The 19,298-nt window shown below is 41.9% G+C and overlaps 1 protein-coding gene across 2 annotated transcripts; it reads right to left on the bottom strand.

The window, feature by feature from the left end:
* Window positions 1-1,175: 1,175 nt before the first annotated feature.
* On the bottom strand, window positions 1,176-14,026 carry SLC25A47 (solute carrier family 25 member 47). Of its 2 annotated transcripts, XM_066605807.1 has the most exons (7): window positions 13,946-14,026; window positions 13,584-13,729; window positions 11,807-11,850; window positions 11,050-11,121; window positions 10,793-10,975; window positions 9,856-10,126; window positions 1,176-1,732 (listed from the first exon to the last, which is right to left on the bottom strand). In XM_066605807.1, the coding sequence occupies exons 2-7, from the start codon at window positions 13,612-13,614 to the stop codon at window positions 1,452-1,454; spliced, it is 882 nt and encodes a 293-aa protein (XP_066461904.1). In that variant the 5' UTR covers window positions 13,615-13,729; window positions 13,946-14,026; the 3' UTR covers window positions 1,176-1,451. The 2 variants fall into 2 exon arrangements, with proteins under 2 accessions (XP_066461904.1, XP_066461905.1); XM_066605808.1 differs by lacking the exon at window positions 13,946-14,026 and having other exon boundaries at window positions 13,584-13,887.
* Window positions 14,027-19,298: the final 5,272 nt, after the last annotated feature.

The following is a 19,298-nucleotide window of genomic DNA, read 5'->3' as shown; positions in this document are numbered from 1 at the left end:
TCTGTTGGTTGTAGTGGGAAGAACCATGAATATGGAGATGTACCCTGACATTCTAGACAATAATGTGCTGCCGAGACAAAATTTTACTTTTATCTTACAAATGTCAACCAGTTTATGCAACAATTTCTTTTGTTATTCATGTGCTGTAATTAACCCTTTAGTGGCACGCCGGGAAAATTTCCAGGGCTTGCTGCACTGACTATGCAGTTAAACCCTGGAAGATTTCTGTGGACAGCTCTAGTGCTGAAATGTTCAGAGCACTGAGCTGTCATGTGAAATCTTCCGGGGTTTTTCCTGCATTGTTGACTCATTTAAAAAACCTGCCCTGTGAGGCATGACATGGTAATAATAAACCTGCCACTAAAGGGGTTAAGCAACGGGGACCTGCGTGTCCCCTTATGTTGACTGTCTCCCAGGAAGGGAGTTACCTTCACTGCTGTTTTTTATCAATAAAAAGAGATTGTTTAGATAATAATGTGCTGCCGACAATGTGGCAATACTCTGGAAATGGTCAGCAATACTTGCAGCAAGACAAAGTGGTCCCAACCTGAACCCATTGAACATCTTTCAGACAAACTGGAACATCAAGTAAGAAAATATGAAGAGCGTCCATCTGCTTTGAGAGAACTTGCCAGATGTTTCCAGGATGAATGGAGGGAAATACCAACTGAAGTGTATCAGTCGTAGGAGAAACTATGCCATGGAGAGAATCCCATGTCATTAGGGCCAAAGAAGGCCCCACTAAGTACTACTTTGGACTCTTGCTCAGGTGTCCAATTACTGTTGGTAGGATAGTGTAGCTAGTGTGGTATACATTTGCATACAGTGACATTCCCCCTAGTAGCAGCTTCAAGTGTGACCTAGTGTGATTTATATCCTGGTATGACTAAAGGGAAAATTTGTAATGCTCGCTCACCTAGGAGCCAAGCATAAGATCAGAACTGCAGCAGAGTACAATAAATACAATTTCTACCAACCATTCCTGTGTCCATCACAATTTAGGGACCCCTCTATTACCCCCTTATTTTCTAATAGAGCATATGAAAAGGGTCTGTCCACAGCTGACAACCCCTTTACAACACTAGAAAGGTCTTTTGAAGTCCATGGAGCAGAGAAGATATCATCTCCCCTGAAATGTTGGTCTTTGAGTCTTTATAATAAAAAGAGACCTGGAATTTAGTTCTAGAACATTGTTGACAAGCATTATCAGAGATTGCAGCTAGCTTCTTGGATGTCCATGAAAGATTCCGTCAACCAAAGAAGGTCCCAGGATTGGGTTCCAGTATGGAAGATGTTGATGGCTCCGAAGGTGTACTGGTCTTGTCATATGTGAAGTCTGGAGCTTCAGCGGTGGGTGAGGTTGTCTATGGCACATGCCAGCAAGCTATAAGACCATGATGTTTTTTGAACCAATGTTTCTGGACTTTACTAGCAATCATCATCTCTTGCCTTCAAGTGGAAAAGGGTTTGATTTGCTTTAATATGGCTTCATAGGTAAGGAAGACCACCATATTGACCGGGAATGCTCTGACACAGTTTAGTGACAATCCTTTAAAAAGGACCATGACCCCCTCCTGCCGCACGCTGTCAGTGATGCAGTGGAGAACCCCTCTGTACCTCTGCTGTGTGACGCCATCTACCTGTAGCCGAGACTTAATCACATCCATAGGCGTGGCAATACTCCATGCCACCACTCCAGCTAGCCCCCCAGCCAGGAGGATGCCCATTAATTCTGGTAGAAAAAACAGAAACATGTTATTCTACTTTTTTTTTAGCTGGGAGAATGTTATCATGCAGTTAGGTGAAAAATATAAGATACAGTCAATAGTTCTGTAATTTCCTGATATACTTTGTGCTTTTTTTCATTCTTTTCAAAAATCTCTGCTTGATGGGAAAAATCTTGTTTAAATCCGGAGATTGAAAAGTTGTTAGGCCTTAAAGGGGTTGTTCAAGTTACAATATTTTGGAAAATATTCTGCAAGTATTAACATAACAAATCAGCATATACTCCCCTCTCCCCACCCCTGCTGTGTCCCATGCTGGTGAGCACTGTTATTGGCTGCAGCCCCCAGCGGGACTGCAGCTGTAAAAAGAGACTGGAGTGGGGAACCGAACACTCGAGCGGGGCACAGCAGGAGAGGGGAGTATAGGCCGAACAATAAGTGAACGAATTATCGTTCCTCATTGAGTTGCTGGCAGAGCCTACACTGAATGATTGTCATTCAGATTCACACGATCCAGCGAGAATCAGAACGATAATCTTCCAAGTAAAAGGGTCCTTATAAGGGCAGAAGGAGAAAGTCAGTGGGGAAAGTGCAGCCCCTACAGACACTGAAATGGCCATTGGCAGTAGTCACATGTACAACATGAAGGCTTCCAGTCAGGGTCGATATGCAGTTGCAGAAAAATGCAACGGAATCCTTTTTAATTAGCTTTATTTCTGCATTGATAATAAAATGTGGTCTGATTGTTAAGCCACAATTAAAGACAAACACGATCTACCTGAACTAACTACACACAAATAGCATATTAAGTAAAATTGTATAATACAGAGAGGAAAAGTAGAGGTCCTTTTAGACGGCTCAATACGAGTCACATAATAAGCACTGATTGGCGATGATATAAATGGCCTTTTCACAGGCCTATTCAGACTGTACGGAGGATGAAATATTGTCAATGTGGTCTCCAATATATTTTCATCATTGTCACAGCACATTCCCCATTTACATGAAGAGATGTGCTGCCAACAACAATAAATTTTCTAGCAGTACAAAATATCTAATTGTCAAGTCTACACAAGATACACTGGCTGCGTAACCTGAGATACTACACAAACGCACACACGCAACACCAACAGACAGTGAACTGGAACTGGACTCATGGGCAGACATAACATAAGGACTGAACTGAAGACCAAAACACACACCATACATACCTGCACACATAGCCAGATGGAAAAGCTATAAAAGTATGAGGTATTAGTTCATGAATTCACCAAGTCACTTAAGCCTGCAAGCCCACTTCAAGGGTCCTTGTTGTCTCGGGGTTCCCAACTCTGAAAAGACAACTTCCACATGAATCCTGCCTGCATGCAGGGTGATCATGCTGATAGGGACGACCCCACGCTGGAACCTAAGGACCTAGCTTACCCAAAGATAGTAAACGATCCAGCCGCACAGGACATAGTTCACACCAACACATCCTGGAATGCATCCAAAACGGAACAGGACTGATAACACCACATGTCTGGCACCCCGTGCAGACACACACCACACATCACTGTTCACACCTATAGAACTACATGCATAAATACAAATACTAGGGGGAATGAGGAAACCAGCTCCCTCTAACCAGAGGGTCTGGTATTCATATGTAACAGACCTGGGGTGATTGGTTGACTGGAGAAACTCCACACCCAGCCAGTTCAATAATACCACACCTGTTAAGGCGTGCTCCTGGAAACCCATAGTACTACATGTCCCAGGAGAACAACCTAACAGTACCTCCCCTTTATTAAAAGGGGCCTCTGGACTCTTAGGGCATAAAAAAAAAATTACCCCCTCCCCCTAACAGACATGAGTCACGGGCCTTATCCTACAGGCCTGACACCAACGAATGAATGACATACAAGATAGAGTAACCAATTGTACACCTCTACGCAGAACCACTGCATCTTACGCAACCAGCCTTAGTCACAGTAGCCTGCAAAGAGAGCGCAGAGACCGCTAACGTCATCACCGCTCGTGCACAGCATTTAAACAGAAAGACCTGTCTCCAGATCATGGGCTTCTCGTCCGCTTCTTGCTCAGTGCTTCACCTCCTATGGGAAGCACTGAGTGGGGAGCATTTACATGGAACGACAAGCCAGCGAGCTAACAAGGTTTTTTAAGCTGACTGAAAAGTGACAAGTGAGCTCAAATTCATTCAATTGAATGAATTTCGAGTGATAATCATTACGTGTAAATGGGCCTGTTTACATGGGGCAGTGATAAGGTGAACAAACATGCATACGAACATTTGTTCACAATCATTGCCTGTGTAAAAGGGCCTTAAAGGGGTTGTCTCGCGAAAGCAAGTGGGGTTAAGCACTTCTGTATGGCCATATTAATGCACTTTGTAATATACATCGTGCATTAAATATGAGCCATACAGAAGTTATTCACTTACCTGCTCCGTTGCTGGCGTCCCCGTTGCCATGGTTCCGTCTAACTTCGGTGTCTTCTTGCTTTTTTAGACGCGCTTGCGCAGATCTATCTTCTCCATTCCGCTCGGCTCGGCATCACCGTCATTTTGGCTCCGCCCCCTTGTACGCGTCATCGTGAAGCTCCGCCCCGTCACATGTGCCGATTCCAGCCTCTGATTGGCTGGAATCGGCACATGTGACGGGGGCGGAGCTTCGCGATGACGCGTACAAGGGGCGGAGCCAAAATGCCGGTGATGCCGAGCCGAATGGAGAAGATAGATCTGCGCAAGCGCGTCTAAAAAAGCAAGAAGACACCGAAGTTAGACGGAACCATGGCAACGGGGACGCCAGCAACGGAGCAGGTAAGTGAATAACTTCTGTATGGCTCATATTTAATGCACGATGTATATTACAAAGTGCATTAATATGGCCATACAGAAGTGCTTAACCCCACTTGCTTTCGCGAGACAACCCCTTTAAGTGAACCTCTATGTTAATGACTACTTCAAGAAATAATTGTCAAAAGGTGTTTCAATCATGGAGATGAGATTAGAAGTGTGGGTTTTACAGGTGGTTTGTTCATGAAATAAAGGCTCACAAAGCCTGATTACTGCTAAATTTCTTCTCAAGAAAGACTGGTTAGTGTGAAGCATGTCTCAATGCAAGCAACTTTCAGTAGACATGCTATAGGGATGCTTGAAGCTGGAAAACATATATAATCATTGCTAAAGACCTTGATGGACATCAATCCACAGTTAGGACAAATTATGGACAAATGGAGAAAATGTAGGACTTTTTCTACTCTTCCCAAGAGTGACCGTCTTGTTTACATAACTCCAAGAGCATAATGGGCAGTCCTGCAAGAGGTGGGAAAGAACCCAAGGGTAACAGAAGTCTTTACAAACATCTGTTTGTTTTTCCACTATTAGTCCGCTGTCACATTGGCTGGTTTGTATCGCAATTAGCATGGCGTTTTGAGTGTTGCACTAATCGCAGTACAATGCTCCCATTGATTTCAACAGGGCCTCGCAGACCTGCGCTCGAATACGGCGTTTCTAAAGCCACATTTTTCAAGCGCTGTCTTTTTTATTTTTCTATATTTTTACATGTTTTAACACAACTCATCACTCATCACAATGATTGGGTGCGTTAAAAATTGCTGTCAAATGCTGCGTTAAAAAAATGGCGATTCATATTGCTGTAAAATGCTGCAGTTGCGAGAGGCATTTATCTCAACGCATGTGTGAGAGTGGCCTTAGAAAAACACTGAAGAATGGTGTTCATTAAAGGACTCCACCAAGGAAGCTCCTGCCAAACATTGCAGTCCCTTCCCAAATTTTCCTGAGACCACCTGGATGTTCCGCAATGCTTCTGGGAAAATGTTCAATGGACAGATGAGACAAAAGTTGATCATTTTAGCATAAATGCAGAATACTGTTTAGAGAAAAATTAAAGAACACTGCATACCAATACCAAAACCTCATCCCAACTGTGAAGCATGGTGCACGGAGCATCATGGCTTGCAGCTGCTTTGCTACCTCAGTTCCTGGACACCTTACAGTCATTTAGAAAATAATGAATTCTAAGTTGTAGCAAACTATTAAGGCCCATTTAGACGGGATGAATGTCGGGCAAACGATGCCGGACACTTGTCCCCGCACATGCTGCTGCACGGGAGCTAGTATCACTGGCTCACAGTGGGGAGGCTGCAGGAGATTTCACTCCTCGCCCTCCCCCTTCCCTCTCCATTGACTTAACATAGCAGCTGTTCAATACTGAACGGCTGCTATTTACACTGAACGATGAACGATCAGCTCATCGTCCATTGTTTATGCAGCATAAACGATGGACGATGAGCAAAATGCTAATCGCTCGGAGTAAATAGCAGCAGTTCAGTATTGAACAGCCGCTATGTTAAGGCAATTGAGAGAGGCGGGGGAGCGCGAGAAGTAAAATCTCCTGCAGCCTCCCCGCCCCCCTGCTGGCCGCTCTGTGAGCGAGCCAGCTGTACTAGCTCCGGTGCAACAGCACGAGAGCGAGGACACACAGGGACATTTGCCCGACATGTGTCCCGTCTAAATGGACCTTTATACAGGAGAATGCAAGTGCAGCAGTCACTGACCTCAAGCTGAAGAGATGTTGGGTGATGGAACAAAATATTGACCCAAAGCCCACAAGTAAATCAACTAAAAAATTGTTGAAACAGAAGATCTGTCTTTTGGAATGGCCAAGCCAGAGTCTTGTCCTTAACACTAGCTAGATGCAGTAGCATTGCCTGAAGAGGACTGTACATGTGACTTAGATAATCAGACCACATTTATTAGTAATTAATGCAGAAATCCAGCTAATTTCAAAGGATTAATTTACTTTCTTGCTACTGTATCTATTAGTATCTGGGCTATAATTTAGCTCTACTATTTTCATTCACAAGATATGCTAAAGATGTCACCCCTGCATTCAGAACTGCTGCTGCTTCTCGGAATATGAAGTACAATGATGAAGAGTCTGTAGTTTTCCATTCCATACTGTTCAGCGTTTCGTGAGGATACAGTTACATGAGCTCGGTGTTCCTGCACAGATCATCTGAGCCGTGTTTACCCATGAATACCACAGGCAATAATAAGTTCCTCTAATGGAAATAGGATATCAGGGGGTCAAGTAGGAAACCAGTGCAGATGGCAGCTAGTAGAGTTACCTATAACAACCAGTTAGGCGATTGCTTTTATTTTCTAACACCCCTCTACCCTCCCTAGACACACACATAATCTGAAAATCTGATTAGCTGCCATTATCTCGGATGGATTATAGTGAGGGCAAAAAAGTGGCAAATGTCACAGGGCCTCCACCGGCTAAATGACTCCCAGCAGGGGTTAGCTGCAAGTTCCAGATGTATCAGCATCAACAGACTGTTTGGCACTATTATTTGGGCTCACTGTATGGTGCTGTGGTGGTATTATTTAGGGATTGTAGGGTGGTCACTTTCTGGTCACTACATAACCATAATGCTTGAGCACTGAACTTTGTGTTGCTCATTTATGCATTGGATAAGCATGGTATTTGGACACTCTATTCCAGCATAATTTGAGCACTGTATATCGATATTACTTAAGTACAATATGATGGTATTACAGTTGCATGGTACAGATGTATTATTTGACCACTACGCTATCAGAGTAGTGTTAGCACCTAACCTTTCACTTTTCTTACATTTTGTTATATTGTGAGCTTGTGCAAATTTAAAAGAAAGTCATGTTTTCCCCAATTATTCTTTACTCAAATAGAATGTTAGAAATCTTTGTAAATGTTTTAAAAATTAAAAACTAACATGTTGCATTGACATAAGCATTTAGATCCTTTGGTGTGACACTTTAAATTTAGGTCTGGGGGTTTCCTGTTTCTCTTGATCATCTTTGAGATGTTTCTACATTTTGATTGGAGTCATCTGTGGTAAATTCAGTTCATTAGACACTATTGTAAAAGGCACACCCCTGTCTATATAGGGTCTCACAGCTCACAATGCATATCAGAGCCAAAACCAAGCCACGAGGAGGAAAAAACTGCACGTAGAGCTCAGAGACAGGATTGTGTGGAGGCTCAGATCTGCAGAAGGCTACAAAACATTTCTGCTGCACTGAAGGTTCCCAAGAGCACAATTTTAACCCCTTAATGACATGGCCTATTTTGGCGTTGAGGACCAAGCGATTTTTTGGTATTTTTCCATCTCCATTTTTCAAAAGCCATAACTTTTTTATTTTTCCGTGGACGCGGCCGTGTAAGGGCTTGTTTTTTGCGTGGCGATCTGTAGTTTTTATCGGTGCCACCTTTGGGTATATAGACAATATCGTAAATTTTTTTTTTTTTTTTTTTAATGATAACAGGGAGAGAAAACGCATCAATTCTGCCATAGATTTTTTTTTTTTTTTACAGCGTTAATCATGCAGCATAAATGACACACTAAAATTTTTCTGCGGGTCGGTACGGTAACAACGATACCAAAATTGTTATATTTTTTTTAGGTTTTTACACTTTTTTGCAATAAAACTCCCTTTTTTTGGAAATCTTTTTTTTTTCTCTATAGCTGCATTCAAAGTCCTGTAACTTTTTTATTTTTCTATGTACGGAGCTCTATGAGGGCTTATTTTTTGCGAGACGAGCTGTAGTTTTTATTGGTACCATTTTGGGAAATGTACGGCTTTTTTGATCACTTTTATTGCATTTTTTGTGAGGCAAAATGCTAAATATTAGCATTTTGCCTCTGTTTTTTAGCGTTTTTTTTTACGCTTTTTGTCGTACAAAATAAAAAGCGTGTTCAACTTTTTGTACACGTCGTTACGGACGCGTCAATACCCAATATGTGGGGTTTTAGTTTTTTTTCCCTTTTTTTATGCTAATATTAGAAAAAGCATAAAAAAGGGGTTTTTTACATTTTTTTTTTTACATTTTTAGTTTTTTTACACTTTTCTTTACTTTTTTTTAATACTATTTGAGTCCCTCTGAGGGACTTACATCACTGTGCCTATGATCGCTGTCATAAGGCATGGCAGAGCTACTGCTCTGCCATGCCTTATCGCTTGTACAGCGATAATAGGCACAGGCAATACAGGACGCCAGTGTCTGGCGTCCTGTTGCCATGGTGACAGGCCGGGCTCTCGCGATAACATCGCGAGTTCCGGCCGGAGACACACAGGGATCGCGATCCCTCTGTGAACTCTTTCCCTGCCGCGATCTACTTAGATCGCGGCAGGGAAGGGGTTAACAGCGGCGGGCGCATCTCCGATGCCCCCCCGCTGTTGGAGCGGGACGCCGGCTGTGACTGACAGCCGGCTCCCGCTGCGGGATAGCGCGGGATCACATGTGATCCCGTGCTATCTCCAGGACGTACCAGGTACGTCATGTTGCGGGAAGTACCAGGCTGCCATGACGTACCAGGTACGTCCAGGAGCGGGAAGGGGTTAAATGGAAGAAGTTTGAAACAACCAATACTTTCTAGAGCTTGTTTACCCACCAAACTAAGTAATCAGGAGACAAGGTTCTTGGTAAGATAGGTCACCAAGAACTCAATGCTCACTTTGGCTTAGCTCCAAAGATCCTGTGTGCAGATTCGAGAAACTTCTAGAAGGTCAACCATCATTGCAGCACTCCACCAATCTGGGCTTTATCACAGAGTAGTAAGAAAAGAGCATCACCTTCGTAAAAGACTCAAAAAAACCTGACTGGAATTTGCCAAAAACCACCTGATTACAAGGTCTGAATACGTATATCAATGCGAAATTCTGTTTTTCCTTTGTCATTATGGGGTACTGAGTGCAGAATGATGAGGAAAACCTTGATTTTTCTTTTATTTACACAAGGTCACATGACAGCAAAATGTAAAAACAGTAAAAGGGTCTGATTATTTAGACACTATGCAACTTAATTGTTTAGGCAATGCATGCCAATATTGTTTATGGACTATATTGCAGTATAGTGGCGTTATTTGGGCACTTTACAGTGCAGTGGTACACTTTTTTAGGTATCAGGAATCAAGGAGAATGGAAAAATGGGTTAAACCAAGGTAATAATAGAAGTTCATAACATAAATTCATTTTAGAAAATTACCTTGGATGCAGCATATTGATAACTGTATATTGAAGTTCCTTTAACTTGTGTTACTGCATATCTCAATTACATACCTGAATTACTTTGCTGTACTGGCACAAACCACTCCCGAAAGACAGCATATGACAGGAAATACGTAGCAAACGAATGGCAATCTCTGAACATAAGTGCGAAGCAGCCTTTGTACAAGCCAAAAAATCCTTCTTCCTTCACTATAGTCAGGAGACAGTTGACAGGGCCAGTGTATTTTGGTTGGGCAAGGAGTGAGCACATGTTAGAACAGTGAGGAGACACCTGCGTTTGGAGTCGAACCTTCGCCATGTCCGCAGGTGACGACACCAACACCTTCAAACAGCAAAAAGTTTGTATGTAAGAAAGCACGGAGGATAGTAGGGAATACTTTGTGGTTCAATTTGTTAGCATTGCAACATATCTGCTTGTTGTCAGTGAGTAATAACATCCTGGTATAGATCCAGAAACTAAAAACGTATTCTGGTTATGTCCAGCTGACACAGGTGTATAGTTTGTTACAAGACCGTGCTCAGAAATACTGTAACGAGCCATGCTCCTGTGAGTAGAACATGTTATGTTTCCATACATACAGATCGCTGATCGCTCAGTGTAAATAGCAGCTGTTCAGTACTGAACCGCCGCTATGTTAAGTCAATGGAGAGGGGCGGGGGAGTGCGAGGAGTGAAATCTCCTCCAGCTGCCCCGCCGTGAGCCAGCGATACTAGCTCCCGTGCAGCAGTACAAGAACGAGTATGTGCGGGGATAAGTGTCGGGCATCGTTTGCCCGACATTTGTCCCGTCTAAATGGGCCTTTAGGTTCAATTTATACCACTGCAGCCTTTGAATTTCTAAGACCCTCCCTATTCATTAGCCACATCCTCTTCAAACTTTTTGTGTTTTGTTTTTTTTTATTCTTTTCTAGCTGCTGAAAATATTGTTATCCATTAACCCTTTTCTAATATTTTGTCCAAATATTTTATTCTGAAAGGATAGATTTACCTGTACTGCTCCAGCTGCATAACCAGATAGGAAAATATCCAATTTGGATGGTGTTACATTTGGTATCCCGTATTTCAATTTGCACAGGTTGTGCAGACAATTTCTATAGACTCCAAATACAATGGATGAACTGACGGACACTGTGGAGATAGGCATTGACATTCCCTTGAAAAATCCCGACACCTATATAAGGCAAAGGTAAGTTGGGTACAAATGCAAATCAAGTGTGCGAAACTGAATAGATCAGGGGTACTTACTTTCTCTACTTTGTAAGTAGAACAAATGCAGTGCCATATTCCAGTGTAACTTCTCTGAGTCTGAATTCGTACCTAGGGCGATATTGAAAGGCATTAGTTTACTAAAGGTTACACCCAGCACAGGGTGGTAATTGGGGCAAAACCTGGGGTGTCACTCTATAAAAACTGATCAGAGTCAGCAAAGAGAAGCCATCCTATCAGAATACTGTCACAGCCATAACTATCTTTAATCAAGTTTTAACTCACAAGTACTTTACACTTAAAGGTATCCTGTGGTTTAGACTTCTTTTTGACTATAGGCTTCCCTGGCTGTTCCTAAAACGTGCTGAAATTCCGAGTCCTCCAGAAAGAGTGATGCTGTTTGTAGCCAGTCTCCATTCTGGCTATGAGATGAGGGTCCTGAATCAGGGATCCCCTTCCATTTCTATTAACTAAGCATTCCTTAATAAATTAATTACAAATGGGCTATAGCTGCAAGCAGATCATGTTGGCCTCCGTTCTCTCTGTATTCACAGAATACAGTCGTAAAAGATGTTTGGATTCTGATGGCGGCATTTAAAAGAGCATCCATGTTGGATTTGACTTCCCTGTGATTGCTTTTCCTATTATGTGAATTGCTCATGCTCATATAGGGCATATAATGTATGTATCAGATGTAAGAGACATGCATAAAGGAATTACAATTTTGTAGTAGACAAGTGAAACAGAACTCCAAATACCAAACATTAGACATGCATAAAGAAGACATGATGCATACCTTTACTGTATCCAGTGGGTATCCGACCATAACTCCACAAGCCCCTGTAATACAAACATAGATAACCATAAGATGTGGAGTATCACTTTGGGCAATTGACCAATAAGACAAAGTTTATTGATTGGCCACATGGACAGCTACAAGCTATATGGTATATACATTTTACAATCCTGGAGAAGTTCTTTGTCCTCTATGGGGCCCTTTTCTCAAATGCTTTGAACCACTTCTGTGGTGTTAAGAAGTTGCAGATTTCGATGCATATCATTTTTGTAACTTTTTGCCTTATTATGCTTGTATCCGCACTTTTCAAAAGTGTGAGAAAATGGAGGGTGTTTAGCAGAAGAGACGAGGCCTCCCATGTCAAACAGTTTTACTATAACGTGAAATTGGTGCAAATTATAGTGCACACCTAAGTCTGCACAAAGCAGGTGTAGATTTCACCTTCTGGTGTATGCACAGGGAAAGATGCAACACATTTATGAAATGTAACTTATACATTAGGCACATCTTAGTCCAACGTATTGGGGTTTAAGACTGGCACATGAAACACCCGTTTTAGTAAATACCCCATGATGTTAAGAAAATGAATACAGTCAGCTTCCCTGCGCTAGACTGAAGCCACTGCTGGTGTAATGTGCCAATGTTTGCTGCAGACATGTAAAAAGTTGTCTGGATGGACACAAGAAGGTCACATGATAACTTGTCCCCTCCAGACTGTAATGTAAAATTGGCCAAACTATTTACTTCAATGTTGATATGCAACACCAACTGTACAACGTCTCCATAAGCAAGCCATCAGAGATTAAATTCAATGCAAGCTCCATTCTATGACGTCCATCGCTACTGACTGAGGCTATCACAGCATGCTTGGAGTTGTAGAGTTGTAGCTTTCGAACAGTTGGAACACTAGAGGTAACTGCACTGTAATTACTATCACTGCAGAACAAGTATGTGACCATCATATGGACACTGCATTCATTATATTTATATATGCTACCATGCATAGTTGTCCCACTGTATCTGAGTTATAAAAGATGTCTTATAGAGATATGCTGTCTCCTAAATAAATAAATATATATATATATATATATATATATATATATATATATATATATATTGATATGGGCAAAGCATTTGTCTTGAGGCTTGAGCCTCTCATCTTTTAAGTCTTCAGCAACACCCTTGATTTCTCAATGGGTCTCTTATGAGAACCGGCATTGAGAAGAAAACGGTAAGAGATCTTTAAAGACTCCACCCCTTCCTAAAATAAAACCGTGGATCCGTTCCCGGTAGCAGTAGTGATAGTAGTAGCAATAATATCTGTTAGTAAAAATAATAATTGTAGGAGGAGTAATAATATTAGTACAGTAGTAATAACAGTAACAATAGCAATAATAATAATAAGAAGAAGAATCGTCATAATAATAGTAATGGGAGAATAGATGAATTTATAGGCGGTCGATGGGAGCACATTATTAAAATCTGTGCTCCTAGATCACCTATTTTATGGAAATGTAGCTGATGTTAACCTCTCGGCTACCACTGACTATAAAGTATACTGTACATTATAGAGCAGGTAAGTAGGAAATCATGAACATGCCATTGAGAAGCCTGAAGATAGAACAGTCTGCAGAAACACTAACGGCATGATAAAACAGTAGACAAAGGCAACATGATGCTGCATGATATCGGTAGATGTGTTTTAATTAGTGATTTAGTACATGTATATAATACAACAGTGTATACATATAATATCATTCATTCACAAGCAGTGTACCTCCCAGAGCTCCAGCGATGAAGTCAGCCATCTGTCACTGTATTTCAGTCTGTCACCTGTCCTGCCGCCTCCGTCACACTGTGTAGCTGGTGATTGTATAATAGCTAATGCCATCCAATCTTTTCCTGCATTTATATACACAGCTCCTTCCGGGAATAAAGACAGACTGAGGTTAAAAGTCAAGCAGTGCGGAGGCTGAATACATAGAGCATGCCAGGACTAACAATCCCAGAACTAAGAGTACTGCCACCCGTGTCACACGTCAGGTGACAACTTGTCCTGCTCAGTGTGATAAAGGTGACCCACCGTATACTGTATTCCGACACAATGTCTCTATGTAAAACTGCAACAATATAACTCACTGTTCCAATGGTAAGAAGTATCCAAATATCAATGCCTCCGCAGCTCAGTGGTTAAGAGCACCGACTGCATCACAATCCCATGATGTCCTTGTCCCATAATCTGACCTTGTGTGAGTCATTGTGTCTCTTTATGTCCTAGACTCCAAAATTAGAATGGGAACAGACGGGATGGGGTGGTGCTGTGTGATATTTCAAGCGATGAATGAAATTAATAGTGGTTTATTGCAGTATTAATCACTCCTTTTCAATACTTTATTCCTTGTGTGCTTAGCTTATTGGTAGGGTTGCTCTTGTAAGAACTCATTTAATGGTTACTACAGAGCTGCAGTTCTAGAGAAAGAACCATTCACCCCAAATGAATCAAGGAAGTGTGTCATCCTTAAAGGGGTTTTCTGATATTTTTTTAAACAGTGGTGGCACTGGGGGTCAAGGTGTTTGTTAAATAAAAAACGCACTTACTTACCTCCCACTGTGCACTGCTCTCCCACTGCTGCTGGCCACCGCTCTGGTCCTGTGTTTACATCAGTGACAGTAGTGACCTCTGCAACCAATGGGAGGTCGGCAGGAACATCATCAGTGACATCATGTAAACCCACCTCGGGGGTTTCTACATTAGAAGCCCACATGACAGGTTTACCTGCTGGCTGGGTGACATCGTCTGTCAGATGCCATAGTGCTGGACTGCCAAAACGGCGGTCTGGTTGCAACACCCTAGAGGGGTGACCCTGGGCACTTGGCTAATGTATGGAGCTGGGAGGGATAAGTGCTGTCTCGTCATGGTGGCACTTACCAGGCTCTGGTCCCCGAGGGATGACACGCAGCCAAGGACAGTGTAGAATGCAACCCAGGCTTCGACACTCCTTTGGCTGGGAGTGCCAATAAAAGGGGTGAGGGGAGCTGTAGTAGATTTCACTTGTGATGCCACTGTTCCCACCCACCATTATTCTATGCGGTGGAGTAAATAACACGGAGACTTGTATATAGTACCTTGGGTCCTTAGGAACGGTTAAGGCCTGGTATAACTTTTACTTGAAATAAATTTGGGATAACAGGTAATACAGGTACAATTCACTTTCAGCAGAAAAACAGGCTAAATCTTAGAGGTAAGGAGGATACACAGGATCAATACGGTTCTATAGTCCACGTTAGCTATATGCCACCGGTCCTGGATTGGGAGCACTCCGGAGGAGTAAAGGGGGTAGTGGTCACTCCGCATACACTCTGGCAAGAACACTTATTCAAGGAAGGCTTATCCAATATACACCCCGCACAGCAGATGTTGGGTGTCTCACTAGAGTACTTCGGTGCAGTGATCCAAATGCCAGATGGCTGCACAGGAAAAGCCTGTGGTGTGAACAGGTACTTGTTTTCAGAAACTGGAGGTTGCTCTCTCTGTTGCTGGGACTCACTCCTCTCACATCCACACTCCACACGTTATGGTAAGTCGCTCTTCTTCCTCCATCTTCACCTACATGGAAGCTGAAGGTGCTTCCATGTGGCTCTGATTTGGCACTCTGTAGCAGGCAAGATGGAAGGCCCTTTCCCACTCTCAGACACTCCTATTTATACCTTCACTTATACCACATGACACAATAGAATACATACATTTAGCAGACAGAGCTGATAGGCAATGATTTTATTACAGTTAACCCTTCAGGCACTGCAGCTGTGCAACACACATACAGAAAATGACAAGTTAGCTTTGCACAGTACATCCACATGAGACAATACATGTGTGACATTTATGGAGGGGACCAGGATGGTGTTCTGGGCCACTACATGGTGCTCTGGTGAGTATACTTCTTTTTTTATAGTTTTGGGCATGGGAAGTCCAAAACCAAATGAAAGAGAGGCTGATCAGATTAATATATAGTATATTTGTTGGATTAGATTTCCTGTTCTTTCTATGTTTAGGAGTCCAGTGGGCGGTCCTACTTAGTGATTGACAACCTTCCCTGTAAGGGCTCCCACCCACTAGCGTTTTTTTCTCGACTGCGCTGCAAGAGTAAGTGAAAACCAGTCTTTTCCATGGGGCCAGCGGCAGCAGCGCTAGCCCCATTGAAAAGATATGGAGAATGCCGCGGACTTCTGCCACAGCTGTGACAGGAGTTTCCTTCATCCTCGCGGGGACCGCGGGGATGAAGGAACCCTCTGTCACAGCTGTCACAGCTGTGGCAGAAGTCAGCGGCATGCTATCCCATTGCTTTCAATGGGATCGACACTGCTGCCGATCCCATTGAAAGCAGTGGTTTCTGACAAGCCCTGCAGAATGATTATCGGAGAAGGGCTTGAAATATAAGCCCTTCCCCGATAATCATAAAAAAGTGGTTAAAAAAATAATAAAAAAGTTACTCACCTCTCCTGCTGTCAGCCGCGTCCTCCGGTTGGCTCTCCGGCACTGCTACTGAGCTCTTTCAGCAGACGGGGATTTAAAAATCCCCGCCTCCTGAAAGGGCTGTGCAGATTGGCTGAGGGCTCAGCCAATGGCAGATAGCTCTTAGCTATTCATTCATGAATAGCAATATCTTAGCTATTCATGAATGAATAGCTAAGAGCTATCTGCCATTGGCTGAGCGCTCAGCCAATAGCTAAGCAGTAGCTGCTATTGGCTGAGCCCTCAGCCAATCTAATCTGCACAGCCCTTTCAGGAGGCGGGGATTTTTAAACCACTTTTTGATGATTATCGGGGAAGGGCTTATATTTCAAGCCCTTCTCCGATAATCATTCTGCAGGGCTTGTCAGAAACCACTGCTTTCAATGGGATCGGCAGCAGTGCCGATCCCATTGAAAGCAATGGGATAGCATGCCGCTGACTTCTGCCACAGCTGTCACAGCTGTCACAGCTGTGACAGAGGGTTTCTTCATCCCCACGGTCCCCGCAGGGATGAAGGAAACTCCTGCCACAGCTATAGCAAAAGTCAGCCGCATTCTCCATATCTTTTCAATGGGGTTAGCGCTGCTGCCGCTGGCCCCATTGAAAAGACTGGCGATGTCGCAGCGATATCCCAGCGATTTTGGGATATCTGCCTGCGTTTTTCTCGCACTGCGATGCGAGACTTTAACTTTAGAATCGCATCGCAGTGGAGAAAAAAACGCCAGTGGGTGGGAGCCCTAACTCTCTAACTCTTTCTCTGCAAGAAATTTGGAACTCTCAATCAGAAATGAAGCAAACAATGTTGCAACTGAAAGTACTGTTATGTTAAGATGTGGAGATTCACTGTAAACTGAGTATAAGCAGATGACTTACAAACACTGCTGCAAGCAAGGTAAATCACCACCAAACCCTAAGTCATTTCAGTGGGTTCATTCACATTTCCATATTTTGTGTGCGCATTTCGGTCGAGCTAAAAATATTAGAGTATGCTTTATTTTTCTGCATATTTGCGCACCAAAAGTCCCCATAGAAGTCAATGGAGGTGCATAAATGTGTGCACCATACGCAAGGGTGTGCGTGAAACACTGCATAGTTGCGCTGAAACGGAGCACATCTGGAACTAATTAGCCATTTCAATCGGTGTGCCTTTGTTTGCTGCACACAAATGAACATGTCTTGTGGGGGCAATAAGTACGGTAAAATTCGCCAATGCGGTGGCAAAAATGCATTTTTTATTCCGCAAATACCCAGCAACTTAGGTGTGCGCAAATACACTTACATTCATGTGAAGTCGGCCTTATTAATATTCTCCTCATTAGTCTCACATATATTTATCCCTTTGGACAGTGCAAACACCCAGTTCTAGCTGGATTTTTCAATACCTCAGTACAAATAAATATAAAATAATCATCAGCACATAGATTCTCTCTGCACAATGGTTCCACTTTACCCTAGTTGGATATTAGTGAGCACATTATAAGGTCAAAGAGTTCCTTTCCAATGGGACACAAGGACCCGAGCACCATCCAAGTGGAATTTGCTCTTTCCCTAGCTGTGATGACTAATTCATTTTGCTTCATTTTGTTGCTGTATATAAGCAGAAGCTCAGTAAAATGTCAGCGTATTTCCATTACAGTAAACAACTAAATCACCAGTGAAATAAATTGTACCACCTCTAGACATTAATATAATTACTATAATGTACAAGAATATAACTACTGTAATACTGCTCCCTATGTACAAGAATATATAACTGCTATAATACTGCCTCCTATGTAAAAGTATATAACTACTATAATACTGCCCCTATGTACAAGAATATAACTACTGTAATACTGCTCCCTATGTACAAGAATATAACTACTATAATACTGCCACCTATGTACAAGAATATAACTACTATAATACTGCCCGCTATGTACAAGAATATAACTACTATAATACTGCTCCTATGTACAAGAATATAACTACTATAATACTGCCCACCATGTACAAGAATATAACTACTATAATACTGCCTCCTATGTACAAGACTATAACTACTATAATACTGCTCCCTATGTACAAGAATATAACTACTATAATACTGCCACCTATGTACAAGAATATAACTACTATAATACTGCCCGCTATGTACAAGAATATAACTACTATAATACTGCCCCTATGTACAAGAATATAACTACTATAATACTGCCCCCATGTACAAGAATATAACTACTATAATACTGCCCCCTATGTACAAGTATATAACTACTATAATACTGTCTCCTATGTACAAGAATATATAACTGCTATAATACTGCCCCCTATGTACAAGAATATAACTACTATAATACTGCCTCCGATGTACAAGAACATAACTACTATAATACTGTCTCCAATGTATAAGAATATAGCTACTATAACACACCCTCCTATTTACAAGAATATAACTACTATAATACTGCCCCCTATGTACAAGAATATAACTACTATAATACACCCTCCTATGTACAAGAATATAACTACTATAATACTAATCCCTATGTACAAGAATATAACTACTATAATACTGCCTCCTATGTACAAGAATATAACTATTATAATATTAATCTCTATGTACAAGAATATAACTACTTTAATACTGCCCTATGTACTAGAATACAACTACTATAATACTAATCCCTATGTACAAGAATATAACTACTATAATACTGCTCCCTATGTACAAGAATATAACTACTATAATACTGCCCCCTATGTACAAGAATATAACTACTATAATACTGCTCCCTATGTACAAGTATATAACTACTATAATACTGCTCCTATGTACAAGAATATAACTACTATAATACTGCCTCCTATGTACAATAATATAACTGCTATAATACTGCCCTCTATGTACAAGAATATAACTACTATAATACTGCCTCCTATGTACAATAATATAACTGCTATAATACTGCCCTCTATGTACAAGAATATAACTACTAT

The sequence above is a fragment of the Eleutherodactylus coqui genome, chromosome 6 (genome assembly GCF_035609145.1).
Source record: "Eleutherodactylus coqui strain aEleCoq1 chromosome 6, aEleCoq1.hap1, whole genome shotgun sequence".
In the NCBI taxonomy this organism is placed as follows: domain Eukaryota; kingdom Metazoa; phylum Chordata; class Amphibia; order Anura; family Eleutherodactylidae; genus Eleutherodactylus; species Eleutherodactylus coqui.
The sequence above is the reverse complement of the archived record's forward strand: the minus strand, read 5'-3'. Positions and strand labels throughout refer to the sequence as shown.

Excerpts from the sequence above, each read along its gene's own strand:
- SLC25A47 (XM_066605807.1), bottom strand. The coding sequence starts at position 13,614 with ATGGCTGACTTCATCGCTGGAGCTCTGGGAG. Across the intron at positions 11,851-13,583 it reads CATCGCTGGAGCTCTGGGAG|GGGCTTGTGGAGTTATGGTC; the intron begins GTACACTGCTTG and ends TTTGTATTACAG. Across the intron at positions 11,122-11,806 it reads ACCCACTGGATACAGTAAAG|GTACGAATTCAGACTCAGAG; the intron begins GTATGCATCATG and ends ATATCGCCCTAG.